Genomic DNA, 15,601 nt, shown 5'->3' on the forward strand with positions numbered 1-15,601 from the left:
AAAAAAAGTTGACTTTTCAAAAATATCTTCATTTTGTAGCATACATCTTTCTGAAGAGTCTGATACATAAAACATATATGTTCGAGGTAACATAAGGCATGTTATTTGACCTTAAGTGTGCCAAAGTGCAGTGCCACGCCTCTTCACATAGCATTCTTCCATTGCACGTCTCTGTATTTCGCTCTGTGGATTTCAAACATGTAATATTTTGTAATGGACGCCAAACTATATTCAGGCCAGTGGAAATTAAAATGCTCTGTGGTGCCTCTCCAGCTAACAGTTGGCTGGTTTGACATCCTGCCCCTCTTTAAAAAAATCTCACAATTAATACTGGATGAGGTTATTTGTAACCGGCAGAACAAGAACTCTTCAGAAAATTTGCAGTCTTTACTGCCTATTAGCTAATAACTTGCTGTTTTGTTTGACATAAAATTAAATATAGGATACATAAAATGAGTAGAGACAAGAGACAAGCACAACAGTACACGTTTCTTCAATCCTTAAGTTCTAGCTTTTTTCTCTCTCTAATCTTGCCATCGCTTTATATGGTGTGCTTTCCTTTCTGGGAAAGAATCTATTACCTCAAAGTTTGTCAACATTTTGCTACATGAAAAGACGAAATGCCATTGTCTAGTACTAGAAAGCTGTTAATACAAATTCTACCCAAGACTGGTGTGGTTTCTTGATCTGATTACACCTATTTTTTCACTGTCTGCTAGATAAAATGAAATAGGCCTGCCTAACACTGCAGGAATTGTTACACACACCAAATAAATGAGACTGTTTTAGCACAAATGGTCATTTTTATAATTCCTGCCAGTGTCAAAACTTATTCTCTGGTTAACTTCACTAACCCTGCCACAATCACCGGTTTAGTTATCCTGCATTTATTCTCCGGTTAGGCATTATTACATGTTTGTACAACACATTTTCCCCACTACTTCCAGAATAGAACTTTAGTGGCTGATAGCCGGGGACTGTATAACTGGCCCTTAGCAGTCCGGTCAAAAATTTTCTGTCAAAATTTCATTTTCTTGGATACACGGAGAAGACAATACGTAATCTTTGTTGCCTGTTATTCCTGTAAGTCATTTATTTCCACTCTGGTAGTCTGAATCTATGGAATTCACTAGTAACTAAACAAAGCTGATTATTTGCAAACACAGTCAAACCACATAAACAGCGATTGGCATTCACCAGTTTGGCTTTATTCCACTCAGCTTTTATAGACCCATCCCCTTTTGTCTGTAGGAAAGTTTATTTCTAGATGCGACGGGGATTCTCCTGGCAGAGACATCACGTATACTATGCTCGCATTCAAAGATCAAGTTATTATTCATTCAGAAATCAACTTAGGATTTGTTCAAAAACCAACAGGGATGCTTTCAAAATCATAAGAGTAATCGATATACCAACGTGCGCTGGATGCTAGGTGCTTTGTGAAACAAGGTCTTTTTTCTCAATAATATGAATTTGGCATCCCTCCCCCAGAGGCAGACACCCCGGTTTGCATCCACCCCCTAGTATCGGGCCTGCTGCGCATGTGTGACTCAGGCAGCTTAAGCACACCAGGAAAATTTTTCCGGATAGCATCTGGCTGTTTGCTGCTATTGCTTACACAGCTAACTGCCACACTTCTGGAGCAGAAAGTGGGAGAAGGTACTACTCATACGCGTCTCAACTGCACATGCCCATAAGCTCGCTCGCAACCGCTCAAACGAATCTAATGTAAACAGTTGTTACATCATGCTCATCAGAGGATATTTGTTGTTATGAAACATTGCATAGTCTTCCTAAAGCCTTTGACACATTTTGCTGTTGGTAGACACTTGTATGAGCACTGTGTTTTGTTGTTGTATGTGATGCATTTCCTTTGCAACTTAAGTTTTTCTTTTTTCTCTTGTTCGTTTTTTATTGCTGCAGGATTATTCTACAGTAGCGAGATACAGTAATATTCTTTGTTAGATTATTGGTTCTTACCAGTCAAAGTTACAAAAATTTAACTGAAAACTAAAACAATGAAAAATTCACGGAATTCTAAAAAAGTCCCAGGTTTTTCCCGGTTTTCTCCGGGATGAAAAAATTTCCGGGTTTTTCTCGGATCTCCCGGGTCGTATACATCCTGTACTAATGGTAACCTGGTGTCTGCATCTATGGAAGTAAAAATGCAAACAAATCACAGAAAACACAACCATGCATAGTGCAGTACGAGGTTCAACCACAAGGGACAATTCTGGAACTTGCCAGTATCAAATGGAAGAAAGCAACAGATTTGAAGTATTTGATAAAACAACAGAGGAAATGAATGGAAGTTAAATGAAAGACAGGCAGATTTGAAAAAAGTGATTCAAGCAGCAGCCAAAAACACACTGCCAAATGTAGAATGTATGAAGAGGAAGTGTTACAACAATACATGCAAAACAGCAATAGAAGCCAGCATCACAGCCAGAATGGCATGGGTATAGGAGAAATGAAGAATTAGAAATGGGCTACAGGGAGACACAGAAGGAAACAAGTAACATCCTATGAAGAGAAGAAAGACTATACCCAAAGTGCACCGTAGAGAGTATTGGGAACAACCATAACGGAAACAACATTCACGAAGTATATGGCACTGCATGCATAAGAAGGGATATCAACTGTGGGCAACAGTTCTAAAATGCTGATGGAACAATTATCACTGGATAAAACGATATATTATGGGCTTGGAAAGAATATTTTGACAACTTACTGAACAGCCCTGAACCAGAAAACAAACTGTAGACAACTTGCTCTACAACAGCTGAACCTCTCGTAAATTACCCTATATATGAAGCTGTAGCCAGTGTTTGAAATGCTGAAAGACCACAAGGCAGCTGGAACTGATGGAATTCCAGTGGAATTGCTGAAACATGACAGGCATAAACTTCCTGAGATATTGTTTCACCTTGTTCTTAAAATCCATTGAGGTGCAAAAAATACCTGATCAATGGAAGGAATAAATAATTGTTCCTACACAAAAGAAATCAGATGAATAAAACTGCAGGAATTACAGAAAAATTTCCCTACTTGTCACAGCATATGAAGTACTGTCACGTATAATGTTGCAAAGACTCACCCCCTAAACTGAGGACATAACAGGGGACTACCAGAACAGTTTTTGGATAAACATATCAACAACATTCTGCTTCAGGACCATAAACTAAATGTATGGGAATAAAACACGAAATTGCATTGCCTGTTCAGACCTTCAGAGGGCTTATGATTTTGTACACATAGAACCAATACGGAAAATCATGTCAGCATATGAAATTCCTGAGAAACTCATCAGCTTGGTCAAAATTTGTGTGGAGAAGGCAGTAAGCATGGTAACATACTGCAGGACATTATCAGACTGTTTTAAGAACAAAACTGGACTGAAAGAAGGTAGTGATCGGTCTCAACCTTTTCCATGAAAAAGAACCATGAGAAATCAAGCAAGCGACAAATGGAAACATCACATATAAACAACAAAATATACTGGCCTACGCAAATGGTTTTAATAGGAAATAACAGTGATGAAACACACTGTTCAAGAAACTAAATGAAACCACCATGAAAATAGGTTTAAAGATTAATGAATAAAAAACAGAATACATGGTAAGACAAAGGGAAAACATGAATCCAGAAAACTAATACATCATCCTTATCAGGCCAGTGCTCTGCACGAAGCCGAAGCATGGAATGTGACAAAACAAGAAGAGCACCAAACCTATGTCTTCAAAAATAAAGTTTACAGACAAATCAATGGGCCAATATTCAACCAAGCAACACAAAGAGGGGTTTAAAGACCCAATGAAGAACCAGTTATGCTAACCAACCACAACCATTGGTAGTGAACATAGCCAAAGTGAGATGTTTGCATTGGTCGGGCCATATTGTCAGAATGGACCCTGGCAGAATAATCTGTACGACAAGAAGACTGAAGTGTCAAGACCCCCTGGATGACCAAGAAGCAGATGGCAAGATGAGGTGGCCTCCAACTGCAGAGTGTTGAGTGTCACAGAATAGAAGGAAGCAGCACAAGACAGTAAGAACTGGGGGCAGACAGCGAGAGCAGACCACAGCAGTATGGGATCATAATGTCCCAAAGAAGCCAACAGAGTGAGTGAACATGAGACTTGGATCACACTGAGTTATGTCTCACATACCAATACACATCAAAATTAATCCCAATAAATAACAGAAAATATTGCGCTGAAACTGTCGTGGATTGATACAGCTGTAGATACACATCAGAAATTTAGTTTTGTCACTGTCCACAAGAGTTAAGCCAATAACAGCAGCAAGTTTTTGAATTACGTGTAATAAATACCATCGTCGTGCCTAACATTTGTAATTTACATTACTCTTAGTATTTATGAATACGAAAAGTCTCCCCTAGAAAAACTGCTAGAAGCAACATTCATCATCAAATAATGAGAGCTTTATCCTAGGGTTCTACTACACCCAATAAGTACCTGCAGCAGATGTGTGTTCTGCTTCTCATTAGGCACTTACAATTAACATTTATGCAAGCGACACAAGTGACTTGATTTAGATGTTCAATTTGGTTTTACCAAGGAGGTTGTTTTTATTTTTTTTTTAATTCCATCACTCTAAAATCAGTAATTTGGTTTTTAATGGGCAGCTCTGTGCAATGATCTTGATTTGTAAACGTTCATCCTTTCTAAGATTATATTACAGACACACCATAAAACAAACTATCACTCAAGTTTGAACTCTCACAGAGGTTAATGAAAGCTGGAAGACCAAAACTACATCTTCCTTGGGTCTGTAGGTACAGTAAACACTCCATTCATCTAACAAAATCTCTTTTCCACTCAGGATTCCCTAAATTCTTCAGAACTTATGATTATTTGTAGCACTCTATAATTTCAATTAAGCTACCTTTTAATCAGTTTTAAAGCTACCTGGAAGCTGGTTCATGTTTCTCAATTGTGATCATCTGAATGCCATCAGCTGATAACAAGATTCGTAACTTACACTTATTCTCAAACCACACACTAAAATACTGGAATGCCTGTAAGCCTCAAGGGCAGAAAGATGCACCAATTCAATGAAACCCTATTGAATAAAATCAGTAACAGAATTGCTTCTGAAAGGAGAGTTCTGTATTTTTTTTTTTCAGTGATGTGTGTGTGTGTGTGTGTGTGTGTGTGTGTGTGTGTGTGTGTGTTTTGTGATATCACAGAAGAGCTTCATTCCACATCTATGTTCTGAGACATAAAGGATAAATGTTGATCACAAAGAATTGAGGAACTATGGCATCTAATAAGATCTTACGAAGTTAAGGTTGTTTGTTAACAAATAAATTATTATTATTCTTGTCTACAGTTTCTTTATATTCGACTACTCAACAACAACAATCTTCAAATCAGAGAGGACAGGAACAGATGAGATACAACATTTTCCTGTCACAAAGTCCATTATTTTGTGTATTAGCATCCACAAAGGGAAACAAAAATGGGCAAAGTCTTCAGAGAAAACACAGAGACAGTAAGACCCAAGTATGACCTGACAAAACACAAGTGATAAACAAATACAAATGAGAAGAATAAAAACAATAAAAATGAACACACACACACAACTAACTAATTATTGATTTATGACTGATCAGGTGACTTTACATTTACCAGACACTGACCAAATGCCAATACAACATGAGGATGAGGTGTGGTTAAATGAGCAAGAGAAGACTGGAACAGAAAGGAAAAATAAATTATCAGAATATGGCCCTGAGACCAATGATGACAACCAGGAGAGTACTTAGGAGGTAAGCAGAATGGAAACATTTTTGAGTTAACCTGACTGGGTCAAGTGAGGTAAGTTTAGGATAGCATTATGTTATACTACAGTGAATTTGGCTTTGATCATGGTTTATGCATAAGCTATTTAGCTGGTTTGTTTTTCCTTATCACTCACCCTCTTTTCCAGAATCTTTCCTCACATTTTATAGGCAATAACCGCTGCATAACTCATCACTCAATTCACATTTACTGGTTTATAATATACTGACACTTCTCACTTTAATACCGATCAGCCACATGAGACAGTGTGTCTACAAGATTTGATTTTGTCATCACTTCTCAACACAAAATATTCAACACTTTCAGTTTTCTGTTCTTTCAATATACAGAATGCTGATAAGAAATGTCAAATACTGCTCCAGGAGGTAGTACTGGTCAAAACTAGAAGAAAAGTTCTGGTACTGATATGTCCAAAAACCAATGCCTGGCACGATATGGGCCACTGAAGGTACGTAGTTCACAGTCTGTATTTTATTTACAGGTGAGGCAGGATTCACAAGGGATGGCATAGTTAAATACCACAGTATGCACATGTGGGCAGAGGAAAATCCTTGAGCAAATGTAGAGGAGTGACATCAGGACCACTTGAGTATCAATTTAAGGGCAGGAACTGTTGGTGACAGGCTCATAGGACTATACACTTTACCAAAAGGGTTAACAAGTGCTGTATATCACTGATTTCTGCACCTTGGATTACTAGCACTATTGGAGAATGCTACCCATACAGAAAGACAACTGTAGTTTATGGATGATGAGACATCACCCATTTTCTACAGATTGTGTGAGGTACCTCACCACAATGTCTCATGGGCAATGAATTGCTAGAAGAGTTGCCTATTCCCCAGACCCGAATCCTTTGGAATTTGACTTCGGGGACATTTAAAGACATTGGTGTATGTCCAACCCACTGACTACAAGCAGATGTTACAGAAGCTTGTGGCCAATTCATGTGACATTATCAGAATGGGGCCAGGTCTATTTGAAAAAGTGTGTGATTCACTGCGAAGAAGGATTGAAACATGTATCGGGACACATAGTAACCATGTGCAGCACTGCAGATGGAGTTTAATTCTATGTTATATATAATGGTATGTAATACACAGATGGGAAGGAAAGAAGAGACTGGTCCACATCGCAACAGATACTGGTTTGCAGACATATTGTAGAAACTTCCCTTCTACTTTTGACCAATACAGCCTCCTGCACAAAAGAACAACACTTTTTTAACACACACATTTCAAGTTGTACAATTCTCCAATTTCTCATTTAATGCTGATACTGAAGTTATTTTTGTAGAGATAATTCTTTAATAAAATACCTGCAAATAACCCTAACATAAACTTATTTGTATTGCAAGTTGCCTTACTGGAACTGTCAAAGCTCTGTTTGCCTTGATCTTGCAGCAAGAAAAATTAAGAAATTAATCTTTTTTTGAAGTGCCTAGGAAAGAAATATCAACTCATCTAATCAAATTTTAATGACTCTATAGAGAACTCAAATTCTGTAGTAAGATTTAATCACCTTATTTCACCTGCAGCAGTTTATATACAATATTTTTTTGTGCTAAGCCTTATACACAATTTTTTTGTGCTAAGCCTTAGTTTTAAACTAGTGTAATTTCAATAACAGGAAAGTTTGCAAGTGAACCTTTTCACAATGTAACAATATTATGAAAAGGATAGTTGCTATTCACTATAGGCCTATAGCAGAGATGCTGATCGCAGTAGGCACAACAGAAAGACTGTCACAAAATGTTACGCTCCATTATGCACAAAATGTTACACTCCATTCTGGATTTTGCATTGTTTTCATTACATAATACACACCTCAATGACCAGAATAATGCCCTTAAAGAATGCACTTACCTCCTTTGCCTCCAACAAGTCTAGGAATAATGTGCACATTCCCATCTTCAATGCTGTCAGTGTTACACAAGATACGGCCATTGTACAGTAGGTAAAACTCAGCAGTATCCAATCCCTGCAAAATGTATGACATATTTTCATTGAAAACTTTTTTCTTCTGTTTTACTTCATTTATTTAGTTACAGAATGTTGCATGTCTATAACTAATGAATAACAATTTATTATTTTCTGAGCAATAAATGTGAAATTGTTGAAATCAAATTCATTCTTTCTATCAGGATGCAAAACATACTGAAAATATGTAAGCAATATAATACATTTTAGCTTGTGAAATAAGAGGAATAATGTTAAAGTTAGCAAACATATCTTTGTTCATCAATCAAACATATAGCCCTTAACTGTTTTCGACTTCTTCATTGGTTTGTACTTTTCTTACCAGTTACATGCTTTCAACAGGTCAGAGACAAAACCCAATGAAGTTGCTTAAATCACACAAGTGAAATATGATTGGCTGATGGATAGAATTCAGTTCTAAAAAATGAATAAAGTTATTTTTTCTACCATATTCACTGAACTGAGGGCATTAAATTGTTACTCTGCTTGTCATAAGCAGGTCCGTCTCTCCTTGTCCACAACTTCCCAAAAGTTTTATTCATGTGTACAAATACAACTAAACTACTATATAACATGTTCTAAAGAGAACCATTTGTTCTTCTGCATCACACAGGTAAATATTCTGTGAGCAACAGAGTTTATTCTCAAGAGGGGAAGACAGGAAATTAGGTCGTAGCCCTTGCACTGCCTGGAGGGTTTTTTCCCATCCTACAAATTTCAATCACTGATTTTCAACATTTGCACAAGGAAGGGTGGGAGTAGAGGAATTAACTCCATACTGAGGTCACTAGGGATGGACTTCAATCAATGTAAAGAGCACAACTGGCCATTAACTAACTGAAACTGTTACTGCAACTCCACGATGAGTTAATCCCTGTGATGTGGAAGAAAGTTACAAATGTGTATTTTGTTAAAGTGAAATACAATAGAATGACTCAATTTTATGAAATAATATAATTTTCTGGTCTTCATTTGCAAGACTTTTTGGTGCAGCTTTCAATGCTAACGAATTCAGTGCAACTTTCCTCATCTCTGCACAACTACTGCAACCTATAACCATTTTCAACTGCTTATTGTATTCAAACCTCAGTATCCGTCTACAATTTTTAATCCCCTCCACCCCCACCCCCCCCCCCCCCCCACTCCCAAACCCACAACACATCCTTCCATTACCAAATTAACCATATCTTGATACATCTATCAGCTTATCTCTTCTATTAGTCAAGCTGTAGCACAAATCTCTTTTCTCCCCAATTTGATTCAGTACTACCCCATTAGTTGCTTTATATACCCATCTATTCTTTTGCATTACTCTGTAACACCACATTTCAAAAACTTCTATTCTCCTCTGGTCTATACTGTGTTTTACTTTCATATAAGACTGCACTCCGAACAAATATCTTCATAAAAGAAATGCTAACATTCAAATTTATATTGCTCTTTCTCACAGAATCTTTGTTTGATGTTGTTAATGAGCATTTTATATCTTCTCTAATTTGTCTATTATCAGTTAATTAGCTGTCCACAAAACAAAGCTCATCTATTACTATTAGTGTGACATTCCCTGAGAACCACCTGTTTTAATTTGACAACATTCCGTTACTCTTTTTTACTGCCATTGATGTTTTTAACCTCTTTTTCAAAACACTTTCCATTCCGCTCAACTGTTCTTCCGAGTTCTTTGCAGTGTCTGCCAGAATTACAATGCCAATGGAAAACCCTAAAGCTCTCATTGCTTCTCCCTGAACTTTATTTACTTTTCTATGTTTCTCCTTGGTTTCCTTTAACACTTGCTCAATGAACAGATTGAAAACATCAGGTTTAGGCTACAATTCTGTCTCAATCCTTTCCCAGATACTGTTTGCTTCTCAGTCTTTAAAATCTTGCATATGCAGTCTGGTTTCTGTACAATTTTTAAATAACCTTTTGCTTCCTCTATTTTATCCCTGATAATTTCAGAATTTCAAAGAATGTATTACAGTCAACATTGTCAAAAGCTTTTTCTACATCCACAAATATTAAAAATGAAGGCTTATCTACTCTCAAGCTATCTTCCAAGAAAACTCAAAACTGCCTCACATGTTCCAACATTTTGACATAGTATAAACTGAATCTTCCCCAGGTCAGTGTCTACTAACTGCTCAATTCTTCTGTAAATAATTCACTGTATTCTGTGATCATGACAAACTGATGACCTGGAAACACACATGCAGCACCTGTTTTCTTTGATACTGGAATTATTACATTTTTCTTGAAGGCCGAGGTACTTCCATGACACACAGTATTGCATCATGGATTAATGTAGGGTTTAGTTAAAGTTGATATCAATCAAGAAGACTGGTTCAGATACCACAGTGCTTTACGCACCATAGTCAAATTTTAAGTGAATGACCACTGAACTGACTTACTCAGACTGTTACAGGGCAAACATTAGTTTAACATGAACTCCATTATGCATTTTTCACAATAATGTATCACTGCAGAGGAAGGAGTAAGTCACAAAAACAAATTCTAGCACTTACTAAGGAGTGATCCCCAGACTTTTGGATTTGCAGACACTTACCCACACAGATGTTTATATTATAAATGGAGTCCCAAAGCTCTAGGGTCAAAATTATGCTGATGGTACTTACACAGACTGCTGATAAGGGATAAGGAACTAATAGTTGTAAATAATTTTTTAACCAACATCAACAACCTGCACCTTACAACTACTACTGAAGTTCACAGCAACTTGCCAATCTCAATGTTTGTGTTATAATGACAAATAAAATTCTGCTGCATTCTTTCATATGCGCCTGTCATCTGTAGCACAATGCAACTTGGACCCTAACAATCAATTTCTCTTCAGTATCTGCCTGGGGGTTTCATATACCAATAAGGTCACATAGTGTTACAGAAAAATCCACAAGGGCAGGATCTAACAACTGAAGCACCTACAAGACATGATCTTCTCTTCCAGTCCAATAATGAAAATATCTGTTGTTCAGGTCCACATTAATATCAAAATGGAATAGTGCACTGTTCTGCTGAAATAACAAAGCAACATTTTCTCACATTCATTGTGGGTTATAGTCTCCAATAATGGTGACAGCACATTTTGAGTGAATGGCCAGTTAATGAGACCCATTCAAACAAGGTAACAGCAATTACGGTCCTATTATTTGCTATGTTACAATTGCAGGTCCAACACTGATAATTATTCATTACAAATTATCTGAAACGAGCATGGGCATGGGGATTTGCAGCACACCATACACTGCTATTGCAGCAACTAAAAACTTCATCTTGATCAAGATACCTCATCCATAAACAATAAAACTGTGTAAAGATATGCTCTGCAATACTTGTTAAAATAACTCACTGAAAGAGAATGGGTTCAAAATTATTTGGATTATTGATAGTGCACAATATGACAAGAGTGTAATTGCTATTTCCCCAGCACTTCACACTTTATTCTTTGAAGCACAAATTTCACCAGCGTATTGACAGGGGTAATTCATTACTTCTGCTCAATGATCCATCATCATCAACCTAATCCTGCTGTGCAAAAAATTATTTCACAAGAACCTTGGCCATATCCCTGTGCCTTTAAAGATTCAGATTTTATTGTACAAAGGGTACTTAAACAAAACATCACAAGTATTTGTGAAAGCCCCATAATATTTTGCTTGTGCAACTGACCACCATCTTCAAGAGTGATGAACATATTTTTAAGCTACGAGTACAGCCTAACAATTATGCCAGTCTAAATAGGAAATTCTGTGGTAAACAGTGAAGAAGCCTTTGCTGGTAGGGGGAAATATTGGTACAACACCCACCAGACGACGATCAAAGGACTGAGGCACACATGCAAAGATTGTCATTTTTACCGTGCACTGCCACGAGGTTATCGCAGCAGCCTCAACTGCAAGCCACATGCCAAAAATACAGCATCTCATTTGTGCTCTCCCATAGGTAAAACAAACCTGTGACAATTTGCACTGCCCTGTTTGTATACATTCGCTATCCCTAATTGGTCTTATTTGGTACAGGTCCCATACTTTTGCCATATTCTAGAATGGATCACACAAGTACTTTGTAAGGAATTCCCTTCATGCACTGATCACATTTTTCTTGTGTTCTACCACTCTGCTTTACATATGACAGATTATGTACTCATTCTGTTTAATATACCTACGTTACACTACTCTGAAATCTTATCCACATCTGAATGAATATTTGTGCAGCTGTTTTCAAACAATACTTTTATATATATCTGCACCAACCACAAAAAGTCTGCAAGGTCACTAGGCCCTAACACAATATGAGTGGCAGGGGTAACAATACACTTCCTGGGGCACACTTGAAGTTACTCCTACATCTGTTAATGACTCTACATCAAAGATAACATGCTATCTCTTCCTTACCAACATATCCTCAATCCAGTCACAAATTTCACTTTATACTCGATACAATCGGATTCCTGATAATACGTGTATGGGTGGTAGTGCATCAGATGCTTTTTGTAAGCCAAGAATGAGTGCACCTAGAGCTTCAGTAAGATAAATTGGTCTCACCACAGAAACACATTCTCATTTTCAGTGTTGGGTGGTTCCATCCCATTGTTCCAAATGAGGTAGCAACATCTTTTGTGCTGCTTGCTTCATCCGTTATTAATATAACATTCTCTCCTCACTTCTGCATGACTAATGACCACCTTGCCTCATTGTGCAAACAGAGGCACGTGCATACTGGCTGCTCTGCAATCTTCTACACGATTGCCTTGATCAATGGCTCTCGGCAACACTTTTTTATAGGTCTTCCATCAGGACCTGGAACTATGTTCAATTTTAATTATTTCAGCTGTTTCTTGATGCCAGTCACACTATATTTATTTCACTCATCTTTGCAGTGGTTCAAGAATTAAATTGAGGGAACACTCCTCAATTTTTCTGTGCAAAGGAACATCTAAAAATAGACAGCATTTCAGCTTTTGCTTTGTTATCCTCATTTTCTGTTCCTGCCTTGTCTATAAGTATCTGAGTGCTAACATTACTGCCAATAACAGGTTTTATGAGAGATTTTTTGACAATATTCTGTTATGGTGTAACTGCTCTCACAACAGCCAAATATATTTCATTTATCACCTCTCTATCTTAAAGCTTTGTTTTACACTTATCGTGCAGTAATCTGTTTCTTTTGAAGTTTCTTTACAGTGACTGTATATCTTGGAGGGTCCCTCCCATCCCCAACTGTCGTAGTAGGTACATAACTATCCAGAGGACTATTCTTGTTAACTTGAGCCATAGTCCTCCTACACTCTCCTGTCCAGAACTAAATGTTTCAAGTTTCTCTTTGAGATAACACACTGCTGATTCTTTATCTGGACTGCTGAGCGCATAAATCTTTCTACTTGATTTAGATGCCATTTATACTTTTGTAATCACTGTTGCTACAACTGCCTCATGGTCACTGGTACTAGTTTCGATGTCGACATCCTCAAAGAGGTAAAGTCTATTTCTTACCATTACATCCCACAACTACAAAAAAAAAATCTTATAAAGGTTTTAAGAACAATTCAGCATCTTAACAATTATACAAACCAAAGAATGTTCAATCAATTTGATTTCTGCCATGACACATCATTCATGAAATAGGAAAGGATTAAGATTTCAAAAGGATGTAACAGTGACATTTCCCTCTCAGTATGGTAAAGTACACTTTAATTTCCCTTGACACAGACTGTGTCCGATTGCAAGAATCTACAATTTTATGTTAATTCTGGAATGAGGTCAGGAAGAACATGAAAAAACCCTACAATTTATTTAATAAGTCTAACCTTTTATCATGTGCAGCGTGCTCCCAAGGAAGATAACAGTTTACAGAACAGGTATTCAACAAAATGATAACAACCAACATCCATGATAAGAATGTGATAGCACCAATTCCATGCGGCAAGTGTCAAGAAAGTCTCCAACTTGCCTATGGCAGTCATCATCAAAGCAGAATTGAACCTAACATCCTTTTCGCATAATGGGTACTGAAATCAGAACTTAAATTTTCCTATAATGCCAATCAAATTATAATTCTGCTTTCCTCCTAATATCGTCACTATCATGCAACCAAAAAGGTGAGAAACTTATCAAATAAATATTACAGTGACTTCTTGAAGGATATTAACCTCAACATATAATTGAGTGCCTACTACCACAGAGAACTTCTCTGCCACGGCATGGAATGTATCAATTTTAGTAATAAGTGTGGGGAACTACACAGGGTGTTCAGATTTTCGACAAACCCCGTCTGGTATTGACAGTCTGTACTGTGGCTACTCCATCTACTACTTATAAATCCAAATAAATATGCAAATGAGCTAAACAAAATCTCTCACTTCTAATTAAAGACATCTGAATATTGCACGTCGGTATGTAAGACTGACGTTTCCCTTGTAACAAGCAGTCAGGTCGCATATCATTTCAAAATTATCACCGAAGAAATAAATTTATTATTATCAGATAACAGCTGCAAGGCGCTCGGCAAAAAATCACTTCTACTAGTAATTACAATGGACAAACATGTTACTACCTGGAGTAGGAAGCTAACGTACCGTCCATTCCGAAACTTCCGTGATGATTTTCTCGTATGTCGCTGGTATTTCCACATCCACGACACGTTTCATGTACTGCAATTGAATAGACATATTCGTCCTCCTCTGCCCTACGTTGGTAAACAATCTAAACCACAACTCACAAACACAACTCGTCCACAGATTTTACTACCAATCAAGTGAATTCACTATCTGAGAATGTTTCTTATTGGCTGCAGTATCTTTGATTTTAGGAAGGCAAGGAAGTTAGACTCAATGGTGGTTCCCGAAACGGCAAAGCACATTGGAAGTCCGCCACATCGCTTCACGGCACCTTCCCGCCAGGATTAATCGGCATTGCCTGTCATCAATTGACTTAGGGCAGTATCGAACGTTGAAAATGAGGTTATTAGTTACCACTCGTGATAAAAAATTAGCAGTACAGCTTCGAAATTGCGGAACACTAATCGTCACGTCACGACCCGTCCTGTCAAAACATTCTGCAATGCATTTCAAATAGCGGCATCCACATTGGCCCCCTTTTTTTTTTTTTTTTTTTTACTTTATTGTTATTTTGACACCTGAACAACCAGGTAGGCTGGCAGCAGCACAATACGCCGCTCTTCAGCCGAAGAGAGTACATGGAGATAAACAAAGAAGAGACATCACTTAGAAAAACGGCGGGAAAAAACAGGAGACACAAGAACATAAAAGCACAAGAAGCCGTTCACACTTGATGACAAGCCACACTACGAACTGTAGACCCGACGCACAAACACTGAGGAGACAATGGCACTGGTGAACAATGGAGCGTGACGGCGAAACTGAACACTAAACACGACGGCACACACGATACACTGATGGCGGTGATATCCGGCGCGCGAATGTCCACTAAGCGTGTGCGAGTCCGGGGACCTGCCAAGAGGGGAACAGTGGTGAGGAGGGGGAGGGGGGAGGAAAAGAGGATGCCACGGCTCAGGAGATGGGGACAGGAGGATAGGGACAGGGGAGGGGAGGCCCGGGGGACGAGGGGGGAGAAAAGGAGGAGGGAGGGAAAAGGGAGAGAAGGGAGGGAGGGTGCCCAGAGGAGTAAGTACAGGAGGAGGGCGGGAGGATCAAAGTTGGTAGGAGGGGTAGATGGAGGGGAGGAGGGCATCATCAGGGAGAGGGAGCTGGCGGAAGCCACCTTGGGAGAGGGTAAGGAGGGTGGAGAGATGGAGACCGGG

General features: G+C 38.2%; 1 protein-coding gene across 1 annotated transcript in view; it reads right to left on the bottom strand.

Annotated features, from left to right (window-relative positions):
* Nucleotides 1–14,597, bottom strand: part of LOC124788638 (replication stress response regulator SDE2) — a 49,277-nt gene extending 34,680 nt beyond the window's left edge. Inside the window, exons 1-2 of the mRNA XM_047255911.1 lie at nt 14,397–14,597; nt 7,694–7,808 (exon numbers count right to left, since the gene is read on the bottom strand). Of these exons, the coding sequence (XP_047111867.1) occupies nt 7,694–7,808; nt 14,397–14,489 (208 nt within the window). The 5' untranslated portion in view covers nt 14,490–14,597. The remainder of the gene's footprint in view (nt 1–7,693; nt 7,809–14,396) is intronic.
* Nucleotides 14,598–15,601: the final 1,004 nt, after the last annotated feature.

Source organism: Schistocerca piceifrons, chromosome 1 (genome assembly GCF_021461385.2).
Source record: "Schistocerca piceifrons isolate TAMUIC-IGC-003096 chromosome 1, iqSchPice1.1, whole genome shotgun sequence".
NCBI lineage: Eukaryota > Metazoa > Arthropoda > Insecta > Orthoptera > Acrididae > Schistocerca > Schistocerca piceifrons.